This window comes from Fusarium flagelliforme (genome assembly GCF_020744385.1).
Source record: "Fusarium flagelliforme strain FIESC 12 MPI-CAGE-AA-0113 chromosome Unknown B0J16scaffold_4, whole genome shotgun sequence".
Lineage (NCBI taxonomy): Eukaryota > Fungi > Ascomycota > Sordariomycetes > Hypocreales > Nectriaceae > Fusarium > Fusarium flagelliforme.
The window spans coordinates 4,249,019-4,272,154 of NW_025763506.1; the positions used below are offsets into that span (position 1 = coordinate 4,249,019).

A 23,136-nucleotide genomic window follows, 5' to 3' on the forward strand; every position below is an offset into this window, starting at 1 on the left:
AGAACAATCAGTCCTAGCATCCGCGGCAGCTAGCGCGTAAAAGTGCAAATCAACAACGGTTTGAGAATTCCCTGTTTTTTAAGGAGATGAAGTGAGTCTGCAGTAAGAAAGGATTGGATGTCCACTAAATCCACCATTTTTGGGGGCTAAAAGACGGGCCGCTCGTCCAGGCTCGTAGTATCCGCAAGTACAGTATTTAAGCCTCCGATATCTATGCTTTAAAACTTCTTGACTTTATAAGCGAGGCAGAAGGATTGAAAAGCCTGTACGGAGTGGTTCATGATACTGGGAATGTCGCGAGGTGTTATTGTGATGATCACTCAGCTCATGCTCATTAAAGATGCTGACAAGGATTGAATCCTTCAAAGTCACTGCCACAGATGCAACTTCGCGACTCCGAAAATAGCCCGCGAGCCAGACAACAGTCTTCCCAATCAAAGATCTCTATTGTAATATTAAAAGCCTCAAAACTATGTCAAAACTCAGCGGCAATATGACCGGATCTAGGGCGTCTTCTGGTAGCCCTATCTAGAAAACCCGTCAAAAAGCCGAGACTTCCACGTCGGGTAACCCTCATCCATGTTCAACCCCTGCAACGTTGAAGCACTAGCCTTCCTATTCCCAGCTCAATAATCGTACGGTATATCTTTTTATTGGTCCTGATTATCGTCTCAATGCTGGACAGAGCGGCGCAGCGGTAACAGAATACAGGGGTTGTGTCGCTGGTGCTTACTCTCGCGAAGAGATGCTACTCCGCCGGAACTGTTCTCACATAGATAGAAACACGGGTCTCCCCTGAGGCACTCTGTTTCCCTTTCTTTCTTTCCTTCATTTATTTTTCGCCGTATTATTCATCATGACGAGTTGCTACGGACGAGACAGAAATCAGGACCTCGACCTCTTCGCCTGCGACCCAGATGGCGATCTAAAGTCTTGCTGCGCTCGTGGTGACTCTTGCGCGAGCAACGGACTGTGCGTTACGTCTAATAAGGATGCGCTATCAAAGTATTTCATCAACGGATGTACGGACGATAATTGGGATGATCCAACATGTCTGCACCAATGTGATGGTGTGTTTGTTCGTGGTCAAGACTTCACTCTGTATACTGACATCTCAAGACACTGGAAATGGAGTTGTGGCATGCGGAACAGGAAAATACTGCTGCTATGGCTACGGCGGCTGCGACTGTAATAATTCAACACAAGTTTTCACATTGGATCCTGTCAAGGTCGTAACGACTATTCCCACAGACGCGTCAATGGTGGACGAGAAGACTTCGACTATCAGCGACGCTACTACCGGAACGACTTCGACGACTCAGACTACAGGCACACAAACAAACACAGCTGCCGCCGAAACCACATCTTCAGACAGCGGTTCAAGCAGCAGCAGCAACGCTCTACCTATCGGTCTTGGCGTGGGTATCGGAGCAGGAGTCGTGCTTCTCGGACTTGGAGTAGGCTTTTGGCTCTGGAGGAGAAAGAAGAGAGCTTCGAAGCCTGAGGCCGTTCCTGAGGAGTATATGGTCAAGCATGGAGCAGACAATACGAATGCTGGGCATGGCCACTATCAACCAATGAAGCCAGCGGAGTTAAGCGCAGGTGGAAACCCAGTTGAGTTGCCATAGAGGGTGGCTATTTATGAATACTTTGTATATATTATTTTAATTTAGCTGACAATATACCCATAGAACCTTTACTACCTGCGTCTTATTGTCCTCGGAAATAAAAAATAGAGTCGGTCTCGGGACCGGTCTTAGATCTTTTCACCGAGGTTTCACTTGGCTTTAATATGATTGGATGATTTACGTCGGTAATTTCCACATTTGGAATGATGGGCTAAGCCTTGTCGCTTAGCCTCAACGTTCAAACAGACGAGTTGCCAGATGAGAAGCTTAACCCACAAATCAAGGATGGTTTCAACTGTCACTGTGACTCTTCAATAGAATAGAAACATACAGACTTTATCGGCAAATCTATCTCTAGTGGATCTCCGTCCAAACAAATGGTCTCATTAATTAACCCCCAGAAGAAAGCATGGATCAAATACTACCAAAACCCAAATCCTTCAAAAGCTTGGATGCCACTTTCATTTGACTAGTGATGCAACCGAGCGGTGACATCGTGATTTACTATTGGTACGTGAACCGTCCAAGCTGAAGCTATAGCTGCCGGTTGTTTCACCATGTTGTCTATAACCTCTCAGCCCGCCCATTTTATCTGAGTCGGACTTTGCTCAACTGTTTCTCTCCTTAACGACTTTTCAACTCTGCTGTGGTGGCAATCTGGTTGTGACAATGGAAGTACGTCGACATGATGGTATGGAGGTGTTTACGGATAGCGCTGCGCATGCGCCGGAGGTCTATCATCCTAAAGAGCCCGTCACGAATTATACTCAGGTCGTTGAAGTGAGGAAGGGGCCTTTTGGACTGAGTATATGGAGTTTGTGTACCCTCGTCGCGGTCATCACAGCTGTGATCGTCGGGGCGGGTGTAGGAGGAGGTCTAGGAGCAGCTCTGGCTTCATGTAAAAGGTACGATCTCTTCACTTACGCATCGCAGAACAAGCACTTACCGTCATCCAGCTCCAGCTCCAGCGGATCCGTCCTATCGCCAGTCGCAGAAGCCTCATCCTACCCAACCCCAACCTCCACGGCCAGCACAACCACCGAAACAAGCACCATCGAAGACACAACCACCGACTTCTACGAACCAACCGCTCCCGATCAGGTAGCAAACCTAACCCTCCCCTCCGCCTGCTCATCCAAGAACGGCCAAGGTTCCCACACGACTCTCAACGGCTACGTCTTCAGCTACACATGCGGCTTTGACTTTCCCGGTCCCCAAAACGACATTGCGCCTATAATAGCATATACTGCTTGGGACTGTATGCACGCGTGCGCTAAGTACACGGAGTATCACAAGGATGATACGGATGTCAAGGCTTGTGATAGTATTGCGTTTGCGCAGGATATGTCGACGGCTATGAGGCAGCATGGGGCGAATTGTTGGTTGAAGTTTGGGACGAGAAAGCTTTTTCCTGAGGCGGATCGGTTGCCGAGGTTTTTGTATGCTAAGATTGATAGTTAATTGTGAGATGTTGATTCATTTGTTGAGGCTGAGCGTGAGAGTTGGCTGTCAAGAATCCAAGACGAATAACTCGATTACTTTATGCCGTCTTAGGTTAGCACTTAGACTTCCTCTTTTTTGGTAGCCGAAGTCTTGGAAGACAACATTTCTGTTACCTGGGGCGTTGAGGTATGGTCGTCTTGGTTATGGATTTTTGATTAGGGGAAGAGAGAATAGCTCTAGCATGGTTGCTGATGTCTGCACTGACAATTCCATCTTCGCTATTCGTCTATACTCTCTACGAGTAGATGAGTAACAGAGCCTCAACGTGGAGGCCTCTTCACTTACAACTCATCAACTGCACAGTTGCGGCGTAGGTATTTAAACCAGCTTCGACCTCTGGTAGTGGGTCTGATCAAGCTTCTAGAATCAGGATACACTTGAAGCATAGCCGATATCCCAAGAACAATTACAGTAGAACAAAGATCCTGGCCTAAGACATCGTCCCATTGTTACAGTCACGGGACGAGGGTGCCAGATGGTTAACAGGGCAGCTGTACCGGCTATTACCCTTTTAAGCATGAAATTAAGGTAGGAAACTTAGGCATGGATACGATAAATCGCCCCGCTATTTGGGCTGAGTTGGAACATGGGAGTAAGTCTGGTAACTTGGAGTCGGTCTGCCTTACTACAGACAAGTATTCAGATAGCATAGAGGTGCCAAAGAAAAAGCTCGTAAGCATCTGTTCTTTCGTTCTTTCTGGCAAAATAGCGCTAGAAATGAGTAAGGTATAGAACTAAGCATGACGCCCATCTTGACTGTTCAAGTTTTACAAGTAACAACACAATCCTCAGGGTGTCAGAAGAATTGGCCCCCCAAAAGCATAAGAGACGAAATAATTCAGTCACTTTATGCTAGTTTAGATAAGCATTTAGGCTACTTTATTATAGCAACCTAAGCCTTAGGGATCAATTCTTCTGTTACCCACCTGACAATACCGACAACCCTCTGCATACAAATTACAACAAATTACAAACATGAATCAATTCCCATGCGAAAACCCGTATACGTAGCTAAAACCAAGGTCCTTAGCCAATAAAGACATCGACTTTGCGCCCCAAGGGGCAGTGCCGACTGCACCCTTACTTGACCAGGGCTGTTTATTGGTCCAACCTTCAGCATCACCTCTTGGCTGTAAGTCTCGTTGTTAATTGCTACGCCGTAAAGAGTCTCGAGATTGTTCACTCGTGATGGAATAGGAAAGACACGATGGAGATCACTGAGTTAAAAGGCTGGTGCTTGGCTTCCATCTTCTCAGATCTCGTTCACCGTCCAACATACAACAACAGCCTTCTTACACTGAACACAAACCAATACAATGGAGTCTCTTGAAAGCTTCGCCATCGCCCACGCGGCAATGGTCTTCGGCTGCTTCATTCCCGCCCTCATGATCTTCTGCAGCACCTTTTGCACAGTCCGTCGTGACAAAGACCCCGCCAGAACAGCATTTACATATCTCAAATACGCTCTCGTAACATTCTCATTGTAAGTCTGACTTTCCTCTAAACTACCATAGAAACTTGTCTAACACAGCTAGATACGCCCTATTCGCCGCCGCCAACTCCGCCTTCAACGCCGCGTACAGCATCATGATCCTACACGATGGCCAACCAATCGATAACTACGACAACGTTCCCATTAATGTCTTAATCGCTCTAGGCTATGCTAGGCCAATCAGCGCCATAGTCTGGCAATTTTTTGAGATGATTACCGATATCCTCATCATGATTATCCTCCTTCGTCTATGTACCGGTATTCTCATGGTGCACCACGCGCCTATTCCACATTCGAAACCTTACTTTGACAAGAACCTTCGCTTCGCTTCTTACGGTGCAGCTTTGGTGTTACTCGCCCTGGCCTTGGCGAGTTTGGGTCTCAACATTCGCTTTCTTGTTTCGATGTACTTTGGCATTGACGATGATCCTTTTATTATTATGGCGAGGGTTACGCAGGTCAGCTTTGCGTTCAAGGTTCTTGTCTTTGTTATCTCTCTTGGTACTGTTGTCAAGGCGGTTTTGGTCAGGAGACGTGCAAAGCCGGATATGGGTATGCGTAATGACACTAAGACATATGGCCATATATCGTCCGACAGGAACCTCACCTGGGTAAGTCTATTCTCTGGCATCCTCGAAGCGCAGCAGTACTAACATCACCCCAGGTCTCGAATATGCTCATCGCCGCATCAGTTGTCTGGCTTCTTCACACAAGCTTCGCCATGGCTTCATTCGCGGCCTGGAACAATCTTGAAAGCCCAAGAAAGGACAGACCCATGGAGTATCTACCCTTCTACTACATTTTCGAAGCGCTTTTCAACATCTGGCCTCAATTCATCACTCTTGTTCTGGTCTACCTTATGGGGCGTAAGAAGCAGGACGGGGTCTGGATGAAGCAGGAGGAGAGTTTGCCAACTGTGAATGCCTCGGGTCCTGCGTACACTATCTCCGCGGTGCGTGCCCCAGTTGAACATTACTCTGAGAAGCAGGTTTGAAGGATGCGAGACCTAATGATGTCACGGATATGATGATGGGAATGAAGGAATGGCTTTGTAAGTGTTTAGCGTTGTGATACCTCTATATTTCTTTATGTAGTTTAGACCATTGTTTTAGCGAATCTATACATCTCTATATCACATCTCAAACTCAATCGACATCCGAGAACTCAGGGGGAGCAACATAGGGACCAGCCTCACCCATAGTTCCAGTCACATATCTAGGTACCCGGTCAGCATTTCGTCCCTCTTGACGTAAAATAACTTACTTTGTATGACTTCCTCTCGCAGCAAGCTGCCCCTTGCTATTCGTAAAAGTAACCTGTGTGAAAGCAAGCGTCTTTCCAATCTTATCCAGCGTAGCAACTCCCTTTAGAACATCGCCCGGGCGGCCTCCAGGGCTCAGATAGGTCACTATCAAGTTAGTAAGTGCTATGTTGTCAAGAACAAGATGCGTACCGTTTAGATCGGTTGAGACACCGGTGGCGAAGCGGCCTGTTGAAGCGACGGCGAGGGAACCGCCGAGATCAACAAGACTGGCGAGGGTTCCGCCGTGGAGAGTTTGGAGACGGTTCTTCGTGTGGTTAGTAGTGATGCTGCGGGGGGAGGGTGAGGACGAACGGTGTGGCTCTTTTGGATGTCGAGCTCGAATTCGACTTTGCCTTCTACGGCATTGAGGACACGGAACTGTGGTTTTATTAGTACTTATGATGAATAGTTGATCATTGCTCGACTTACATGCTTTCCAAGAAGTCTTAAGTGAACGTTGAGATCAGTAATGGGTCCTTTTGGCTCGTCCATGTCATGGGTGAAGTTAGGAGACGTACGTTGGCTCAAGACCAGAGTCCTTCATGAAAGAGCGCATGACCTATAATATTAATGTTTGTTAGCCAGTTATCCCATCTCACTCAAAGCCCTTCTAACTGCAATCGGACTCTTGGGGTAATGCGACTTAAGATGCGACTGAGAGACGAACCGCTTTGGTGAATTGCGTAGGATTGAGCTTCTTAGCCATCGTGATAAGTCGTATGAGAGCGCGTGTAGTATGATGCGACCGTCAACTCAAACAAGATAAGTTTAACCTATGTAGTAAGAAAGAAGTCAAAGATACGCGACTCGAGATATCGATTCGGAGGTGAAGCTTCCTTAACCGAGATCCGGGGTAACGATTGACCTCCCCGCGAACCCGTCCGGCCCCACTTTGAAACTGACGTAATCAGATTTTTATGATAAGAGAGAATGCGCAAGTACAGAGAGCCATGGATGAGCATAACATACTTGGATTAAACAATGGATGGTTAAACGACACAGACCACTCAATTCCAAGTAACTTAAATTGTCATTGAAGAAATGTGGTAGACCTTGTGGGGGATCCGTCCACGGCTCAGCAAACTAGCCTCTCACGAAGCTTAGAATGTCTCACCAAACATACCTATGCATGGCTGCTCAACCGTTGACAAGACAAGGTATCACTACAAGCCATGACATCTTGAACATTAGAGTTCAATAGATAAATATCATATGAGCTAGATTCTCAATTGTTTGTTTAACTATTGTTTTGATAGTAGGTTCCATTAAATTTGTTGTTTCCCCTGTTAGCTGCAGGGTAACATTCGTGGCTGGCTGATCAAAAGCAGGGAGAGAGCTGGAATGCATGCAATACTGTTGGATTGTATCTACCCCAAATCTTTTTGACCGCTCTATCTCCCTTCAACAATTCGCTACCAATTATGCCCATCTATGCGGAGTTGTACTGTACAGCTTGGAAAAAAAGAACATGAATCGTACCCTAGACGCCTGCAAAGCAAAGATGTGATTACTTGAGCTCAATCTCAAGAACGTTCGACTTGTAAGGGCCCGTTAGAGTCCCGTTGATGAGCGCTCCCTCCTCCAGTTCGCTGGGATCAATACCCGCCTTCTCCTGTGGCCACACAGCCAACCAATTCCCCTTCAATTGAACCGTCCCACGCTCAAACACATTATCCATGGGAACAACAGGTTCCTGCAGTGTAGATTCCCAAGAAACAGTCTGCCCAGCTCCAATCTCAATCAAAGCGTCCTCAAGAGGTGGCCATAGTCTCGAAGCCTCAATCTGCAGAACTTCCAGAGGAGTGGTCTCGTCTTTGGAAGTAATGTACAGCGTGCCCATCTGAATAGCTAGCGCATCCAGCGGTGATCCGTAGTTGAGGATGGTAACGGGGTGGTCGTTGTGGTTCGTCACGGCGGCGCGCATGAGGACGGGGTTCTTCTCCAATTGCGAAATGACAACGTCGAGATTCTTCAACGCTTGAGGCGTTCTGAATGAGTTTGCGACCGAGGAGACTTTTTCCGTGGGTGTGAAGATTGCTATGAAGCATATGGCTACTAACGTGCCGAGAAAGAGACGTAAAACTGGTGAAGCCATTTTGTGTGAGGTGGATGTAAATAAAGAGTGGAAGTTGTTTTGCGTTGTACAGGGCGATTTGACGTCAGGTATAAGGTAAGAGCAAGGGATTGTTTCAGTCCCGGTCGCGAGTAAATGGTAGCATGAAGGATAGGCAGGAGCAAAAGAGTGAAAATCAAGGTTATATGCGTCCCATTAAAATAACTTCAAAAAAGCCAGGCTCGAACCCAGCCGTTGGTAACTCAAGGGAGAGAAAAGAAAGATAAATACCTACGCGGCGGGGAGAAGAAGCTTCTTAGTTCCAGGGGTTACATTATGTGGCGTGGCATCCAGACCAATAATTCATTTTATTCTCACGTGCATTCTTTCCACCGCGCCCCTTTTTCTCTTCTCGAAGGAAGAAAAGGGAAAGACATTGCATATCTTGATCACTTATATAAAGGATTCAGGATTCCTCAACGGTCTGCGCTATTAAAGTTGCGCTTTGATCAAAGGTTAATGCATCTGGTTTAGGCTTTTGATCGACACTGTCAAACGCAGGTCCCCTTTTTCGTTCCCCCGGGTTTGACAGGAGGGGAAAACAAACAGACAGGGGTCCGTATACTCCATTTTCTGAAAAGAAATCAATAACAAGACGAGGTCGCGTGGCCCAATGGCAAGGCGTCTGACTACGAATCAGAAGATTCTGGGTTCGATCCCCAGCGTGATCATTCTTTTTGCTAATCCTGCAAAATGAGATCTTCTTTTTGTCGCCTCTGATGTCCTTTGATATATTCTTCTTGGTGGAAGTCACTGATGGGACTTTCAAGAGTAGATGTCATACCTGAGATTCAATCTGAGAATGAAGATATCTGATCTGGCTTCATCGACTTCCACCTCATCTTGAAGCCGAGTCACTTATACGATCTGACTGCATAGATGAGACAAACAATCTTTACCATTGTATTATATAAAACTTCTAACTATTTTCACCAATCTCTATCATCTACTCCCGGACAAACAGTCCAGCCATACCCATCCCCGTACCAACACACATGCTCACAACACCAACCTCACCACCATCCCTCTTCAACCCATGCAAAAGCGTACTCGTCATTCTCGCACCAGTAGCACCAAGAGGATGTCCCAGCGCAATAGCTCCACCATCAGGGTTAACCTTCTCCTTCGTCCACGCATCCTCAAGACCAAGCTCCCTCACGCAGTGCAGCGCTTGACTGGCAAACGCCTCGTTAATCTCCCATCGTGAAACATCTTCTGTCGTAAGACCGACTTGGTCAAGGAGCTTGGGGATCGCGAGAGCGGGACCGATACCCATCTCGTCAGGATCGCAGCCTACCGTCACGGCGGAAACGAATTTGCCAATGATCTGATCCTGCAGACCAAGAGCGGTAGCGGTGCTTCGGCGCATGAGGAGTGTTGCGGCAGCACCGTCGGAGACTTGACTTGAGTTTCCAGCTGTGGAAGTTCCATCTGCTTTAAAAGCAGGCTTGAGCTTCTGAAGAGCCTCGATGGTGACGTTCTCGCGGATACCATCATCCGCAGTGACAGTAATGCGCTTCTCCTCGCCGACCTTGTTACCCTGCTTATCAACCTCCTGGAAGCGCGTCTCAACGGGAACAATCTCCTGCGCAAAACGTCCTTCACTTCGAGCACGAGCGGCACGTCGGTGAGACTCAACGGCCATAGCATCCTGGTCCGCTCTCGACACATTATATCGTGACGCAACATTCTCCGATGTCAAACCCATAGGCATAATGCAATCGCGCGCATGTCTGTTTTCCGACTCCTTCAGTTCCGGCCAGACATCCACAGGAATAGCTCTGGATCCGTAATTCCTCGTCATGCTCTCCATACCCGCCGCAATACCTGTGTCAATCATGCCAGTCTGAATCTGCGCCGACACAGCAGCGATAGCCTGTAGAGAACTTGAGCAGGCGCGGTTCACAGTGTACAAGCTTGTGGTGTTCTTGAAACCGACATGGTTGAGCGCCATGCGGGCAGCTTTCGAGCCGCCGAGCTCAGAAAGCACGACACCAACGGCTACATCGTCGACAGGAGCTTCAGGATGCGCCTTTAGCGTAGCCTTGAGAACGCTGGCGAGAAGTTCCTCAGGGTATGCATCCTTCAATTGACCCTTATAAGAGCGACAGATAGGTGTACGGACAGATGAGAGGATGACAGTATCAGAGGGGGATTTGGCGAGAACGCTCGACAACCCTTTGTGGAGGCGGGCCGACATTGTGAATCTGGGGTAAGACAAGCTTGAATATAGTATTAAAGACCTGGGATGAACACCAATTGATAAGAAAGAGAATGGATAAAGATTTGAGATGGAATGAGGATGTTGATAAAAGTCCGGGTAAGTAAATATCCCCTACTTAATGACTTCCCAATTGCCTTTTCCCCAGCCGAAAGCCGGAAGACCCCCGTGGAGTACCGCCGAATAGTGGACCCTCGACCCGATCGGCTTTAGATGTCGGCTGTTGGAGTAGCGCAGTTTGCTTGTCGGGTAAGAGCCGGGATCTCCAAGACACCCATCCACCTTGAAGCAGACCTCATGGTGTCAGAAGAATTGGCCCCCGATAGCATAAGAGACGAAATAACTTGGTTACTTTATGTTAGCTTAGACTAGCATTTAGGTTACTTATTATAGTAACCTAAGTCTTAGAGGATAATTATTCTGTTACCCACCTGCCGGATCACCAAAACATCCATCCACCTCAAGCAGAACAGTCAACTAACGCTCGACTATGAAAGTCCCATTTATGCAGTCGTGTTGCTACTCTGGAACTGATAATTGGTCTGCTCCCCTGAGCTTGGATCTTAAGCCTCTGCTACCCCAGATTCACCCAACAATCACATTCTTATACTGCATATCATTGCTAACAATCTTTCCTCATACATTGGCTATGACTCTGACAATCCTATAAAACCAACATGATGTGCTACAAATCAACAAACGCCCCAGTACCGTATGCCGTCGTGAATATCGTGTCAACTCAACCACTCGCCCTAAACTCCACATTGCAATCTGCCATGCATGCTACTCTCTGTACTGAATTCCCAGCCCCAGCCTCTTCTGACTATCAGTCAAAGGCTCAACCACTCTCGACTTCTTCGCCGGACTTTCCTGGTCCCGTCGTGTCTCCTCACTTGAGGCATAGTAACCGCTAAACTTGCGCTTATCCCCGTCTGCGTCTCCGTTGCGATGGGACAATAGCTTCTCCTGCATGCGAACTGACTTCTCCATTGCACCTGGTGTGTTTGTAGCCCTGCGAGCCTCGGCTACCTCGAAACTCTGTCGTGGGTCTCGTCGTAGCATCTGTGCAGCTGCCTGACTAGCCTGACTATCATGAACCTCCCCTTGACTGTTGCGGTTCCGTGAATGTGACGCCTGTGATGTAAATGACTGAGCTGCGGCAACAGACTCGAGTGCCTGTCTAGCGAGCTCTTCGTTATCGTCTACCGAAATAGTGCTCTCCCGACTCCTACGTCGATGACGCTCTGACTTCGGCGTGGTAGGAATGAACTGTCGCTGCGTATATCGTTGAGGCTCCGTTTGCGGTACCAAGTTGACAGATGGTAAAAGTCCAACATGCGTTCCCGTGGGTCGATTGTTTGGTGTCGTAGGTAGAGAAGACATAGACTGAGAATTCCGGCTATGCTTTCCGACATTTCGTGGCGTGGGACGGTGAGGATGCAGTGGTGTTGAAGGCGCGCTGTTGTTATCCTGGCTCATAGCCTGCAACAGAGCCGACAGACCATGACCGTGCTCGCCCTGCCTATCGCGTACCTGTGTTTTGTATGCCTGCTGCTGAGAGCCACGCTGTCCCTGTGAGCTCGGAACAACAACCCCTCGTTGTTTGGGTGCTAGGGCGTGAAATATACCTCCTGGACTGCAGAGCATCTGCATATGCTCTCTGTTCTCCCGAATCCTGTTCAACAACATGTCCCGCTCCTCCGCAAGTGAGTTGTACTCATCCTCCCTCTGCTTGATGACCTTCTTAGCAGTCTTTAAGCGACGCTGGAGAACTTCCTTTTCCTGTAGCGAGCCTTCATACCATGACTTCATCTGCAGATACTTTGTCTGCAGTGATTCGGACGCCGATTCGAGTTCCTTCTTTGCCTGTCGTGTGTGCTCTGCATTTCGCAGCGCGTCTACCTCGCGACGCATCATCTCGTGTTCCACAGCGGCGCGCTTGGAGTCGTCGTCGGCCTGAAGAGCCATAAGGTTGTACTGCAGCTTGAAGTGGGCAGCTTCCGTCTTGAGCTTTTGCTGTTCTGCGAGAGCACTCTGGACCATGACACGGAGTTCATCTGCGGATGCCTCAAGAACCTGGTCCGGGGCGGGTGCGAGAAAGTCTGATGTTTTGGAGCGGTCGCGTATGATGTTGCGGATAGTAGCCGGCGGAGAGCACAACGTCGACTGCTGAGAAGCAGAGAACTTTCGTTTGGCGGGGCCAGGTTGGCTTGCATGTTGACTGTTGTTAACCTGGGTAGAAGGAGGAGGTGTGAGAGACGAGGGAATGACTGTGAGTTGTGGTCGTTCTTCGTTGACTTGAGTACTGAATGATTCGTTTGGATCGATAGGCGAGTTCGGAATCTCGGTCGAAGGTAGTGTCTCCTGCACCGGGTCTTGGGGGCCAATCTCTTGAGGAGTCGCAGGCTGAGTCGGAGGATCGACACGAGGATGCTTGACAAAGATAGTATCCCCCTCCAGCGGCCTCTTAGGCTGTGAAGAATCGGCAGGAGAACCCATCGTGAAGCAATTCGGGACTGTGATGGTGAAAAAGGTCAAGTCGCGTCAACAACAGACGTACTTCCGACCGAGGCGGCTAGAAGACCGCTATTGGCGGAGTATGTTTGTTATGATTGAATCCCTCCACCGTGTTCATATGCTTGTTTTTCTATACGCGTCTTATCTCGCAGGAAGATTTGAGTTTCCAATGATGCAGTCGAGGTTCAAACAAACGCACGCACCCGCCGCAGGACTTGTTGTTAGGTATCCACAAAAAAAAGCAAAACAATTGTTATGATGACGAACAAAAGGAAAAAACCAATCAACTTTGATTTTCCATATATAGGGACACAATGCAAAGACACACAATACGATAGAGGGGGGGTCAAGGGAAAATTGAAAGCTTGTGACGACTGTCTTTCGAGTGAAGAGAAACAGGGAGCTAAGCTAGACGACGGTTGTCTAGGAACAAGGGTTTTTCCGTCCGTGGCTGGGTCTTTACCAAAGACAGGGTTTGACAAGGCTTGTTTCTGGGTTGGAATGCGCTAAACTTTGGGGGGATCAAGGTGAAAGGGCGCTAATTTAAGGTGTAGGTTCGGTGAGGACAACATGAACTGCATCCACAATTGTTTGGTATCACAAGATAGATCCAAGGTAATGGATATCCAAGTACTCATTAGAGCAACAAAAGTGACTGCTTGATATTGAAACGAATGCATCAAGCCTATACCCAAAACATACAACAAAATAACATATCCCAACTCCCAAACACCATAACCTGTTCATGATCCTCTCAAACCTCCTCTGAACTATCCTCCGCCAATCTCTTAGTCTTGTTCTCCTTCCACTTGTTCCATCCCCTTTTGATAGCTCTCCATGTGATCCCAACCAGATAAATAATCCAGATAATGGGCCAAAAGAGTAAAACACACACCCACCATGTCGCGACACTCAGCTTCGCCCGTTTCTTTCCATCAGTGTCCAAGTACCAGTCCGGTATCCAATATCCTGCTTGGCCGCGAGAGTTGAGACTAATAACGCTTATCAGGCCGAAGACAAGCCAGCCGACGACCCAAACTGATGTGACGATCTTGAGGGTTGTGTCGGGACTGGGGTTGACGGACTTGAGGGGATTGTCGTTTGCTGATATGTCGCGGGGCATGAGGCTTAGGCCCTCGACGAAGGGATGGTTGTAGAACGGTGGCATCGTAGATACTTCGAGTGGTTGTTTTAATCGTATGTGATGATTGTTTGTGTGATTCTTCTCGATAGTGGTGATCGTGTCGTTTGTGGTAGTTGTGTATCGTGTCCAGCGTGATTGAGGATATTGGAACGGATATCGAGAGGATGGTAAGAAGACGCTTCTAACTGATGGTGAATTGATGCGCTTTTATGTCTGAAGAAAAGATTTGGGTTTGTGTAGTTGCAATTCTGTTATGCTTTGGGTCGTGCTTGAGAAGTTGATGCCTTCCTTCCGCAGACAACACTCGCCTCCTGGTGGACGGGTGTGCCTTCTTTAAATGCGCTCGACAGGCAACTTCACCCCTCTTCAATAGAGTTCAAGATGAAGCCAGTAAATGGTGGTTTACAAGAAACTCTGCGATGTGATTTGTGTCGTGTGAAGTATATCTGGCGGGCCAGTCAACCAGAGTAGAAACTCTACGTTACAGCATCATGTAAACTCTCCAAGCCAATCGAGGATTAAGAAAACATCTACAAGAGGACGTTACCTATGGTAGATATTGCACCTTGATAGGGGCAGGTAAGTAGCAGAAAAACTATTACCTAAAGCTTAGGCTACTATAATAAAGTAGCCTAAATACTTATCTAAGTTATCACAAAGTGACCAAATTATTTCGTCTCTTAGGGTATTCTTATGATGCTCTGGGGGGAGTAATGATGTGCCTAAGAGAAGAACCACTGATCTCATAAAATTGAACATGACGAAGTATGTCATTGTAGCACCACAACGTGACATGTGCCATGCCATGATACTCAGAACAGGTCGTCAACATTGAACATATACATCATCAAAGCATTTAATAGTATACCAAAGTTATGTCAAGACCAAGTACTGCAAAGAAATGAGAAAGAACTGCAATGGTCATGTCAAGCATCGCGTTGTCCCATCACTTTGATACCCCAGCTGTGCACATCCATCCATTGGATCCAGAGTTATGGAACGTCTTGAAAGCGTCCCGTCAGGTACTTGAGCCAATGGTGTATGTATTACAAGTTGTCTCAATCCATTAGGCTCAGTCCTTAAGCTGTAAGTTGGCCGTCAGGCGGCCTGGAGCCTCATGGCTACCTGTACCTCTAGTGTAGTGTATCTGGTGATAGCTCCTCGAATCCGCTAAAGAAGGCAGCAATGATGAATTAATGGCCGCGTGGGTCTCCTTAGGCTCTTTAGAAGAGCAGAGGACGACTTTATAATCTCTCTGCTTTCTCTCTCTTTTCATTCCTCTCAACCTTCACACAATCAACTGTATGTGCCCTTTTGACTACATTCCCGATGAAGGACAAGGTCAACACTTCCGAGATACCTTCTTACTGACTTATTAATAGTGCGCGCCATCCTCCCGTTTGTTTTCAACATCGCGCGCCGTCAAGATGTGAGTTTCTTTGTTCTGTCACCTAAATCCTACCAGTGATGCTTCGAGTGCTTCCAAATACTCTCTCCTTCAGCCTTCCCTCCTTGCTTTGTCACTGCTAACTCCCATAGGCCTGACCGCAAGCACGACTGCGTACAATGCCTCAAGTACGCTATTTCCTGGCATCCCGACAGAGCCTCGTTTGTCGACGACGGCGACGATATCGCTGATGATATTTACTGCATTCCTCCTGATGAGGGTAAGCGACCTTGCCCAGACTTCAGCCCCATTGCTAATTCTATTCCGAAGGGTCCACCAAGTGTAAGCGCTGCCGGCTCACAAATAAGCCATGCATTCCGGTAGGATCACTCTCCTGTCTTTCCCTCATAGAACTCGGGGCTAATTCCTTGCAGAGTAATCGCAAAATCGGGCGAGTATTGAAGGCTTTCACTCGTCACATCGAGACATGCATCGTATACAAGAAATCTGTCCAGGAGTATAAGGATGATTCCGTAAGTCACCCAGAGCTTTTATCCGTGAATCATCTCTCTAACATGTTTCCAGACCACCAAGGAACTTCGCAAGAAGGGTAAAAGGGCGCTATCTGCTTTCCGTGTAGTCATGGCTGCCAATGCTTCTGCTTCTGCTGTCGAGACCTTTGAGCACCGTCGCTCCCAACGTGATGCGCAGTTTGTGGCCATTTCCTCTGAGATCCTGGCAACTCTGGTAGACATAAAGAACTCTCTCGCTATCGTCGCGAATCATGGACGCACCACCCAGATGCCGGACGACTGTACCTGGGATACGTCTGATGATGAGGATGACAAGGAAGGGGAGGACGATGACGAGGATGACTATTGAGTACAACAGCTGCATCCCCGTGACCTTCTAGGGTCCCCCCTGGTGCGATGAAGGATGGATATGTGGTCTGGTCCGGTCAATCTCTCTCCGCCTGTCTGGCTTAGTTACTTGAGATAGTCGCCCACTTGGGCAATACACTCTGACCAACCACCCATCAAGTTATCCAAACAGTAAACACAGATACGTATCATGTCAAGGTCAGCCCGCTACAAGCATAAGAGACGAAATAGTTTAGACCAGCTCTTAGGGTTGGCAACATAAGCCTTAGAAGACAACGTACACGTCAAGGTACAAGATGAATTGTCTGGCAAGAAAGCAAGATGGTATATAACTTCCCGTAATAAAGCTAAAGTAAGATAAAATATATACCAAGAATCGAAGCCCACCATAACGCATACAACCATCTATTTCCCACTGCTGAATCCGAACTGAGTCAATCTACATCATTCTCATCCGTGTCTCCCTGCCAAGCACCCATCTCAGCAACCGGCACACGACCACGCAACCATCTTAGCGTAGCATCTGTACCACGCTCAATCACGTTCCAACGGGGAACCCTGAATCGGTTTCCTGATACTTCAAATCTCTCGAGTCCGCCTGGTCCTCCGAGAAGGCCGATGCGGGGGTTGAGGTGGGAGATATCGTTGTTGCTCACATCGACGGTCTTGATGCCCTTGATCATGTCGGGTTCTAGCTCGACGATGTGGTTGTTGCTCGCAAGCAAGACGTTGAGATTGGGGAAAGCCTCTTTTAGGTCTGTTGGGAGGGCGTTGATACGGTTCATTGTAACATCGATCTTCTCCAGGCCAGGGGCATGGAGGAACCTGGTGAGTGCGCCAAGACCAGTGATATGGTTTGATGCCAGGTTGAGTTCCCTCAAGGCCAATAGCTCCAGCTCCTCGGTCAGGTATGCCTCGCCTACCAACTTGTTGTGGGACAAAGACAGAGCGGTCAATGTCTCAGCGAAAAAGCTGAGCGAGTTTGGCAGTACTGCGAAAAGGTTGTTCTGGAGGAAGATCTGGCGAACAGTGTGTTCAGCAGCAACCTTGGAGCAAACGACAGGGTGGAGTGACGATGACTCAGTTTGGGATCGGTCCAAGATACCACCGGGCTTCACAGGCCAAGACTGGTTGGACAAAGTGTGCGATCTGGAACGACGACTCGATACAGTGTGCGAACGCGATCGATTGGGACTCGTGGGAGGTGTAGCAAAGCTATCATTTGACTGCCAATCTTCCTCATCGTAAGGTTTAGCATCAACATCCTTAGCATCTCTCAAAACATCGAGAATACCTTGACTGGCAGGTTCTTGGTACGGAGGAGGAGGTTCTAGACGGTTGGCGAGAACATCCTTGAGCTCTTCCGTAGTGATGGACAAGAACTTCTTGTCGCGGAGAGGGTTTCCGCTGAGTCGGATCATGGTGAGGTTGTCCATGCGGGAGACCTCAGGAGGAATCACTCGGATGTCGTTGCTAGAGAAATCGGCGTGGCGAAGCTTCTCGAGACCCATGAAGCTGTTGGGAATTCCCGAGATGCTGTTCTCCTCCACTGAAAGTGTCAACAAATTGGACCAGGTAGTCATATCAGGCAGTCCCTGCATTCTGTTCATTGAAAGTGACAGAGAGTGCAGAACCGGCAAGTCAATGGCGGCACCCAAGGGTACCAGTCGCTCCAGCTGGTTCGCGGAAGCATCCAGCGTGTGCAATTGAGGCAGGCATCCGATGGGCTCCTCGATCAAGGTTCCCTTTAACTTATTCTTTCTGACGTTAAGCTCAGTAATGGGCAGGGTAGCAAGACTGTCGAAAGGCAGAGATTCGAAGCTGTTCTCGCTGAGGTTCACGATTCGAAGGCGTGACATATTCTCGATCTTGGCAGGCAGCCCGGAAATGTTGTTATTGTGCACGTCGAGAATTTCCAGCTCACTCAGACTCGCCAGCGCGGGGTTCAGAGGGCCGTAAAAGAGGTTGTTTCCGAGCCTCAAGTCGCGAAGAGAGGTCATTTGCGAAATAGTATCAAGACTGTTATTCGTGAGACGGTTCGAAGCCTAATGACGGTTAGCAGGAAAAACAGAGTAGTGTAGCGGGATACATACCAAGTTCAGGGATGTGAGGCAAGTCAACCGACGAAAGCCCAGAGGGACATTGACGAGAAGATTGCCATGCATATCCAGAGTTTCCAAACCAGCAAAGATATTGCCCTGAGCAGCTTGAGCCTCGTCAAAAGAAGAGGGCTCGCTATCGGGAAAGATGAAATCATCCAACTCCTCAAGCTCATTATCCGCAGCGACCAGGCGCGTCAAGTCAACGCTCTCAGCCCAGCTTCCGTCAAAGGTACCGATACTCTCCAGATCGTACATCTTGAGAACCTCGATAGGAATCTCCTTCAAGTGCAGAGCGGCGATGTTAAGCCGTCCACTTGTCCTCGCAGCACTAACCCGGTTCTGAAGGACCTTCTTCTTGGGGTCTTCTCCCTGGCGAAGGTTGAAAGGATCGTCATGGTTGACGCCAAAATCGAAACCCGTGTCATGGGGAATAATTGGTGCCTCCTCTCCTTCAGCTGTTTGCGAGAGCTCAGCAGCTTGCTTCATTTGCGCTCGTTTCGCGGCCTTGGCCTTGGCGATTTGCTCACGTAGAGCGGCTGAGGACTTGCGAGCCGATGGTGGTGATCCAGGCTCAGCTGACTCGCCTGTCAACGAAGTGGCGCTTGAGGGAATTGTGCCATCCCAGGAAGCAGTTGAGGTCGAGTTTACAGATCCACGTCGGTTGGCGCTATGCAAAGAAGCTTTGTTGAGCGCAGGAAGAGACGGCTTCTTGAGCATCCCCGGACCAGAAGCCTTTGAGCTTCCAGGTCGGAGAGCTAGAGGCTTGGAGCCCGATTTTGGGGTAGGAATAGTTGTCTTGCCGGGACTTGGGCTTCTCGCCTCGGCGGCAAAGGGTGGTGGCTTAGATGCTCCCGCTCTCGAGTTGGGCGTTGTTCTTATCACAGTATCCGACCGTTTTCGAGGCGTTCCATCGATGGGGGCAAGTGGCACAAAACCGTTTACTGAAGCTCTCAAGTTCGGAAAGCCATGATCGGATTGACCAGAACTGGAGCCAGGACGGCTCAACCTCAACGAACAGTCTGAAGCATAGCTAGAGCCTGGCCGAGAAGCACCACTACCTGCTCTTGAGCGCGTGCTGCTGCTAGCTCGCGCTCCTGGTACACCCTGATCAAAGAAGTTTGATGTCTTCCTTAACGCAGGGGACTTAGCTAGTGTCTCGATGGTCCTCTCTGAGAGAGAAGGCCTTGCCTTGCGAGAGCTAGCACTCAATGTGTCTGATCTATCGTCTTCGTCGGTCGAAGCGGTTCGCGGTCTCGATTGGTTGGGGTTGAAGATATTGTTGGGTGGATCGTAAAGGGGTGAGACAGCAAAAGACTCCGAGGGTCTTCTTGTAAGGGTCAATTGACGAGGAAACATGCTCCCCTCAAAGTGCCCGACAGCTCCGCCTGGAGGATCACATTCGGGTGTCGTAGATCGCTCCTCAAGAATATCGGCATCTAGGTCTACCGGTCGATACGCCGCAGAAGTAATTCGTTGAGGGGGCTTTGCTGGTGATAGACTGCTAGGAGGAGGTCTGTTGATAAGGGAGGTTTGTCTGGATCTGGGAGCAGCGAGTTGGTCTCTTGACGCAGTAGGTCGTAGCCGTTGAGCTCGCTGTTGAAGATCTGGTTGACTGGTTCGTAGCTGGTCTCTTGACATGGACGGTCGAAGCCTTGGGTTCCGTAGCTCACCACCACCCAAACTCTCCCTTGAAGGGGAAGAACGGATGACTGACGTCGGTCTCGGTAGAGCAGATGTGGGCTTTGGAATTTGAGAAGTTGGTCTAGGTACGGGAAGCTTTGACAGCCTGGGGATAGCGCTCATGCGCTTCTGAGAGGAATCTTCCATGATGGGTATGTGTGGTATGGTATCTGCAGAATGGTCGTAGCGTAGGTGATGAAGAAGGAGAGCTAGCTGCTGTTGATGTCTTTAAAGAAAGGAATGCAAAGACTGAGTGAGACAAAGAAGTACGTTTTTCTTTGTTCTCCTAAGGGGTCTGGTCTGCTGGGTCCAGGTACGGATGAAAACCAATGTTTTTAGGTCCTAGCGTTGGCGGGTGGACGACGGGACGGATGGCGGCGGGAACTAACGATGAGGCGGGCGAACAGACACAGTTTTTACGACGTATTTACGAAGAATTATCGAGTCAGTAAGTCTCAGTTTCAGTAGCACAACGAAAAGAAGAAAGAAAAGAAGAGCAAAATGGAAAGATTGAAGTTCTTTGGTTCTTTAACAGTTCGCTTAAAGCCAAGGCTAATGTAAAGAAGAAATGATATCTCCAGGGGTTACATGCGAGGTACAGTACCGTCTACCGTTCCTCTGGAGAAGGTGCGTCTTTCAGTGGGGTTTGCACCTGCCTGCTGCGAACACACTAGATTGCGCTAAGGTGCAGATGATGTTTAGTGGCTTTGTAGGGGCAGGGGTAGCTAGCTTGAGAACCTTCTCTCCACTGGTTGCTGTGACGAGTTTGTCCAGGAGCCAGGGACCTGGGTTTGTCTGCAAACGCCCTGCTTTTTGTTTGAAGTTTATGATGGGTTCGTCTGATGATTGTCTGATCATTTTTGATTGAGTCGCAATTAATACCTTATAGATATAAGGTATATACAGTATATGCGTTCCTGATCACATCTGCACTGCTACAGTGCCATCCCATCTTTTCTCCCCCAGGCCACCAACCCAAGTAGCGTCGTACTGTAGCAGTAGCGCAGTCCACTGTCCAGGTACGGGCCCGTCGGACCCTTTCCACCGGCTGGCTAATCCCAGTTCACGTTCACGATTGCCCCTGAAGGTCAGTCAGGTTCTTATTCCGAGTCGCCTGTTGCGTAGCATTGGGCGGAAAGCCTCATTTTCTAATTTTCTAATTTTCTTTGCTTTTCTTTCTTTTCCGTCCCGTGTAAACAAAACAGAGACATTATTGTTTGTAATACAGAACAATATTTCCTCAATGACGTGTTACTTTCCCAGAATAGGTCACGCCTTTTGTTCTTATTATCTCCGGTAGTACATGGATGAGGGATGGACCCCTGGTTCGGCGCGACAAACAAAATATTCCGTCACGGGGTGCATTTGTCCAGTTTCCTCTTTTTCTTTGTTCAGACATTTTTACGTTTCATACTGTATCCGTATATCCAGGTACATGCTGTTTGAACTGTGCCTTTGGGTAGCAGATAAATTAGTCTCCAAGCCTTGGAACAATGTGTGCCTGACCTCGGCATAATGCCTATCTGGGTTTACTGTTTGAACAACCTACAGCTACCCGAGACTTCTACGGCGCAGAATGCAAATGGCTCAGTCCAGGCCCCGAAGAACTCTGCAGAAGCCCTTAAGCTTGTCACTTAGCGCAAGGGGTTCTGTTTCACGCCATGAATCGTGCTTTGTCTGCAGTCCAATCGTCCACCAAGTTTCACATCGTAGATCAACTGTGGGGAAAACTACGAGTCACGTTTGGTGACGGCAGCATTCAACGACGTTAGGGTTTACGGAATCGAATCGAATTGAGGCTTAAGGTCAACGGTCTCCTTGCTTTAGTTGAGGCAAGAGTTCTCAATTGTAACTTGACCAAATCGGGGCTGACAACACGTGGCGAGACAGACCTATCACAAGTTGGGAAACTTTCTTTCAGCCGAGGCGACCAGATTGCGTCAATATATGATTTAAGCCTCAATTCAATTTGGTGGACTCTATTATTGTGACTCTGAGGCGTGGACTCTCGTGTCGTCACCATCTGAGCCCTGCGTTGCCGTCGTTTCTGGCTTCCTGGTCATCGTCTTCAAGCCCACCAATCCGAATGTGATAGACATTGCAGCCCCTTTTGTGAGCGCCTTTGTACAATTGCTCTAGCTAATGTTCCGCTGTTTGAAATGTGTCAGACCGATCTCAATCATCGCAGGAAGCATGAGAAGATCTATGTCCACAAGTTTCTTACAACGGCCCTACCAAATTGATGTACAGCACCGGTACCATTGGTCTTCCAGTAAATGGCAGGAGGCGAACATGAGGTTCTCTATCAACACCCGGTGATCGCCCAACAACGATGATTGAAGACGTGCAGCGGATGCTGAAGGAGGGATCACGGCTGTCATAACCCCAAGTGCGTCAACCTCCAGCACACATGCGTCGAACCCGTGTCCAGTAAGGTGGGCAGGAAAGCCTGTCGGACCATGGAAGTAAATTGAGCCTGAACGAGTCTCACAGAGACTGACACAGATGGCAGCTGTGTTGTACAAGACAGCAGTCGACGGGTTGAGTCCTCAATCGCCCACCCTTCGTCCCTGCGACCCGCCTTGTGTGCTGAGAACGGAAGTTCGTCAGCCAACTTGGATCAATCCTCGTCTCAAGACATTCAAGTATCCTAGATGGAATCCATCTTCGTAGGAGTAGGATCTCCGAGCTTCCCAAGAAGATCCATGATATTCTGGTGCCAAGACAGGGGGCTCGCCGAAGGCCTGTCGCAGATTGCTGCTGCGAACATGTACCCGATAACTGATCAGGACAGGAACCAGAGCCCTTGTCCAGCCCCAGCTCCAATTCACTCGCTATTATATCTGGTACATGTCAGCTTTGAAATGTATCCGATAACTGATCAAGACCCGGCTACGATGGGATCAACGAACCAAGTCGTGGACAACGTGATGGTTGAGTAGGAAGAGCCGGCGGGTGCCGGCAGCCATTCTTCTCTCTATTGAATGGCAGCAGCGCTGCGTTACGACGACCATCTCCAAACGACCAGCTTCCACGAGGCGTTCCGGGCCCATCAAAGTTACTTTCAAGTAGGACTCAATATCAAAATTCAAAGTCTCCCGCATCCCAACAGCCAAAAAGCTTTACAAAAGGGCTTAATATGCGCCAACAAGCAAAGACTCAAAC

At 48.6% G+C, this 23,136-nt stretch overlaps 9 protein-coding genes and 1 non-coding gene across 10 annotated transcripts; 5 read left to right on the forward strand and 5 right to left on the reverse strand.

The window, feature by feature from the left end:
• The first annotated feature begins 507 nt into the window (after positions 1-507).
• B0J16DRAFT_343004 (uncharacterized protein) lies at positions 508-1,707 on the forward strand. Its single transcript, XM_046127950.1, has 2 exons — positions 508-1,070; positions 1,120-1,707. Exons 1-2 carry the CDS (start codon positions 857-859, stop codon positions 1,626-1,628), a joined length of 723 nt encoding a protein of 240 aa, XP_045983585.1. The 5' UTR covers positions 508-856; the 3' UTR covers positions 1,629-1,707.
• A 590-nt stretch (positions 1,708-2,297) lies between these two features.
• Positions 2,298-3,089, forward strand: B0J16DRAFT_385004 (uncharacterized protein; the record flags this gene model as incomplete). Its single annotated transcript, XM_046131470.1, has 1 exon — positions 2,298-3,089. The coding sequence occupies one exon, from the start codon at positions 2,298-2,300 to the stop codon at positions 3,087-3,089; it is 792 nt and encodes a 263-aa protein (XP_045983586.1).
• Positions 3,090-4,408: 1,319 nt separating this feature from the next.
• B0J16DRAFT_343009 (uncharacterized protein) lies at positions 4,409-5,694 on the forward strand. Its single transcript, XM_046127951.1, has 3 exons — positions 4,409-4,614; positions 4,667-5,234; positions 5,288-5,694. The coding sequence occupies exons 1-3, from the start codon at positions 4,448-4,450 to the stop codon at positions 5,615-5,617; spliced, it is 1,065 nt and encodes a 354-aa protein (XP_045983587.1). The 5' UTR covers positions 4,409-4,447; the 3' UTR covers positions 5,618-5,694.
• On the reverse strand, positions 5,695-6,743 carry B0J16DRAFT_343012 (HotDog domain-containing protein). Its single transcript, XM_046127952.1, has 7 exons — positions 6,594-6,743; positions 6,445-6,485; positions 6,356-6,371; positions 6,239-6,304; positions 6,077-6,191; positions 5,887-6,031; positions 5,695-5,838 (listed from the first exon to the last, which is right to left on the reverse strand). Exons 1-7 carry the CDS (start codon positions 6,630-6,632, stop codon positions 5,769-5,771), a joined length of 492 nt encoding a protein of 163 aa, XP_045983588.1. The 5' UTR covers positions 6,633-6,743; the 3' UTR covers positions 5,695-5,768.
• Positions 6,744-7,173: 430 nt separating this feature from the next.
• B0J16DRAFT_343014 (uncharacterized protein) lies at positions 7,174-8,397 on the reverse strand. Its single transcript, XM_046127953.1, has one exon. It carries the CDS (start codon positions 8,019-8,021, stop codon positions 7,434-7,436), a length of 588 nt encoding a protein of 195 aa, XP_045983589.1. The 5' UTR covers positions 8,022-8,397; the 3' UTR covers positions 7,174-7,433.
• A 241-nt stretch (positions 8,398-8,638) lies between these two features.
• Positions 8,639-8,710, forward strand: B0J16DRAFT_t143. The gene has a single exon. It is a non-coding gene; the product is annotated as a tRNA-Arg (tRNA).
• Positions 8,711-8,985: 275 nt separating this feature from the next.
• B0J16DRAFT_356093 (Thiolase, N-terminal domain-containing protein) lies at positions 8,986-12,759 on the reverse strand (the record flags this gene model as incomplete). Its single annotated transcript, XM_046129452.1, has 3 exons — positions 8,986-10,261; positions 10,379-10,480; positions 11,048-12,759. The coding sequence occupies 3 exons, from the start codon at positions 12,757-12,759 to the stop codon at positions 8,986-8,988; spliced, it is 3,090 nt and encodes a 1,029-aa protein (XP_045983590.1).
• Positions 12,760-13,387: 628 nt separating this feature from the next.
• B0J16DRAFT_343020 (uncharacterized protein) lies at positions 13,388-13,918 on the reverse strand. Its single transcript, XM_046127954.1, has 2 exons — positions 13,787-13,918; positions 13,388-13,729 (listed from the first exon to the last, which is right to left on the reverse strand). The coding sequence occupies exons 1-2, from the start codon at positions 13,898-13,900 to the stop codon at positions 13,532-13,534; spliced, it is 312 nt and encodes a 103-aa protein (XP_045983591.1). The 5' UTR covers positions 13,901-13,918; the 3' UTR covers positions 13,388-13,531.
• A 920-nt stretch (positions 13,919-14,838) lies between these two features.
• On the forward strand, positions 14,839-16,190 carry B0J16DRAFT_320729 (uncharacterized protein; the record flags this gene model as incomplete). The annotated part of the gene is made up of 5 exons (XM_046125593.1): positions 14,839-14,943; positions 15,304-15,350; positions 15,461-15,650; positions 15,743-15,841; positions 15,894-16,190. The coding sequence occupies 5 exons, from the start codon at positions 14,839-14,841 to the stop codon at positions 16,188-16,190; spliced, it is 738 nt and encodes a 245-aa protein (XP_045983592.1).
• Positions 16,191-16,481: 291 nt separating this feature from the next.
• B0J16DRAFT_287880 (uncharacterized protein) lies at positions 16,482-20,430 on the reverse strand. The gene is made up of 2 exons (XM_046124144.1): positions 18,283-20,430; positions 16,482-18,234 (listed from the first exon to the last, which is right to left on the reverse strand). Exons 1-2 carry the CDS (start codon positions 20,116-20,118, stop codon positions 16,624-16,626), a joined length of 3,447 nt encoding a protein of 1,148 aa, XP_045983593.1. The 5' UTR covers positions 20,119-20,430; the 3' UTR covers positions 16,482-16,623.
• Between the last annotated feature and the right edge of the window lie 2,706 nt (positions 20,431-23,136).

What these genes read in the sequence shown, in the direction of transcription:
- B0J16DRAFT_343004 (XM_046127950.1), top strand. Translation starts at nt 857, where the DNA reads ATGACGAGTTGCTACGGACGAGACAGAAATCAGGACCTCGACCTCTTC. An exon ending in ATGTCTGCACCAATGTGATG is followed by an intron (nt 1,071 to 1,119) that starts GTGTGTTTGTTC and finishes TGACATCTCAAG; the next exon opens with ACACTGGAAATGGAGTTGTG.
- B0J16DRAFT_343009 (XM_046127951.1), top strand. Translation starts at nt 4,448, where the DNA reads ATGGAGTCTCTTGAAAGCTTCGCCATCGCCCACGCGGCAATGGTCTTC. An exon ending in GCTCTCGTAACATTCTCATT is followed by an intron (nt 4,615 to 4,666) that starts GTAAGTCTGACT and finishes TAACACAGCTAG; the next exon opens with ATACGCCCTATTCGCCGCCG. An exon ending in CCGACAGGAACCTCACCTGG is followed by an intron (nt 5,235 to 5,287) that starts GTAAGTCTATTC and finishes ACATCACCCCAG; the next exon opens with GTCTCGAATATGCTCATCGC.
- B0J16DRAFT_343012 (XM_046127952.1), bottom strand. Translation starts at nt 6,632, where the DNA reads ATGGCTAAGAAGCTCAATCCTACGCAATTCACCAAAGCG. An exon ending in CTACGCAATTCACCAAAGCG is followed by an intron (nt 6,486 to 6,593) that starts GTTCGTCTCTCA and finishes TTAATATTATAG; the next exon opens with GTCATGCGCTCTTTCATGAA. An exon ending in TGTCTCAACCGATCTAAACG is followed by an intron (nt 6,032 to 6,076) that starts GTACGCATCTTG and finishes CTAACTTGATAG; the next exon opens with TGACCTATCTGAGCCCTGGA.
- B0J16DRAFT_343014 (XM_046127953.1), bottom strand. Translation starts at nt 8,021, where the DNA reads ATGGCTTCACCAGTTTTACGTCTCTTTCTCGGCACGTTAGTAGCCATA.
- B0J16DRAFT_343020 (XM_046127954.1), bottom strand. Translation starts at nt 13,900, where the DNA reads ATGCCCCGCGACATATCAGCAAACGACAATCCCCTCAAGTCCGTCAAC. An exon ending in TCGGCTGGCTTGTCTTCGGC is followed by an intron (nt 13,730 to 13,786) that starts CTGATAAGCGTT and finishes TGGATACCGGAC; the next exon opens with TGGTACTTGGACACTGATGG.
- B0J16DRAFT_287880 (XM_046124144.1), bottom strand. Translation starts at nt 20,118, where the DNA reads ATGGAAGATTCCTCTCAGAAGCGCATGAGCGCTATCCCCAGGCTGTCA. An exon ending in GCCTCACATCCCTGAACTTG is followed by an intron (nt 18,235 to 18,282) that starts GTATGTATCCCG and finishes AACCGTCATTAG; the next exon opens with GCTTCGAACCGTCTCACGAA.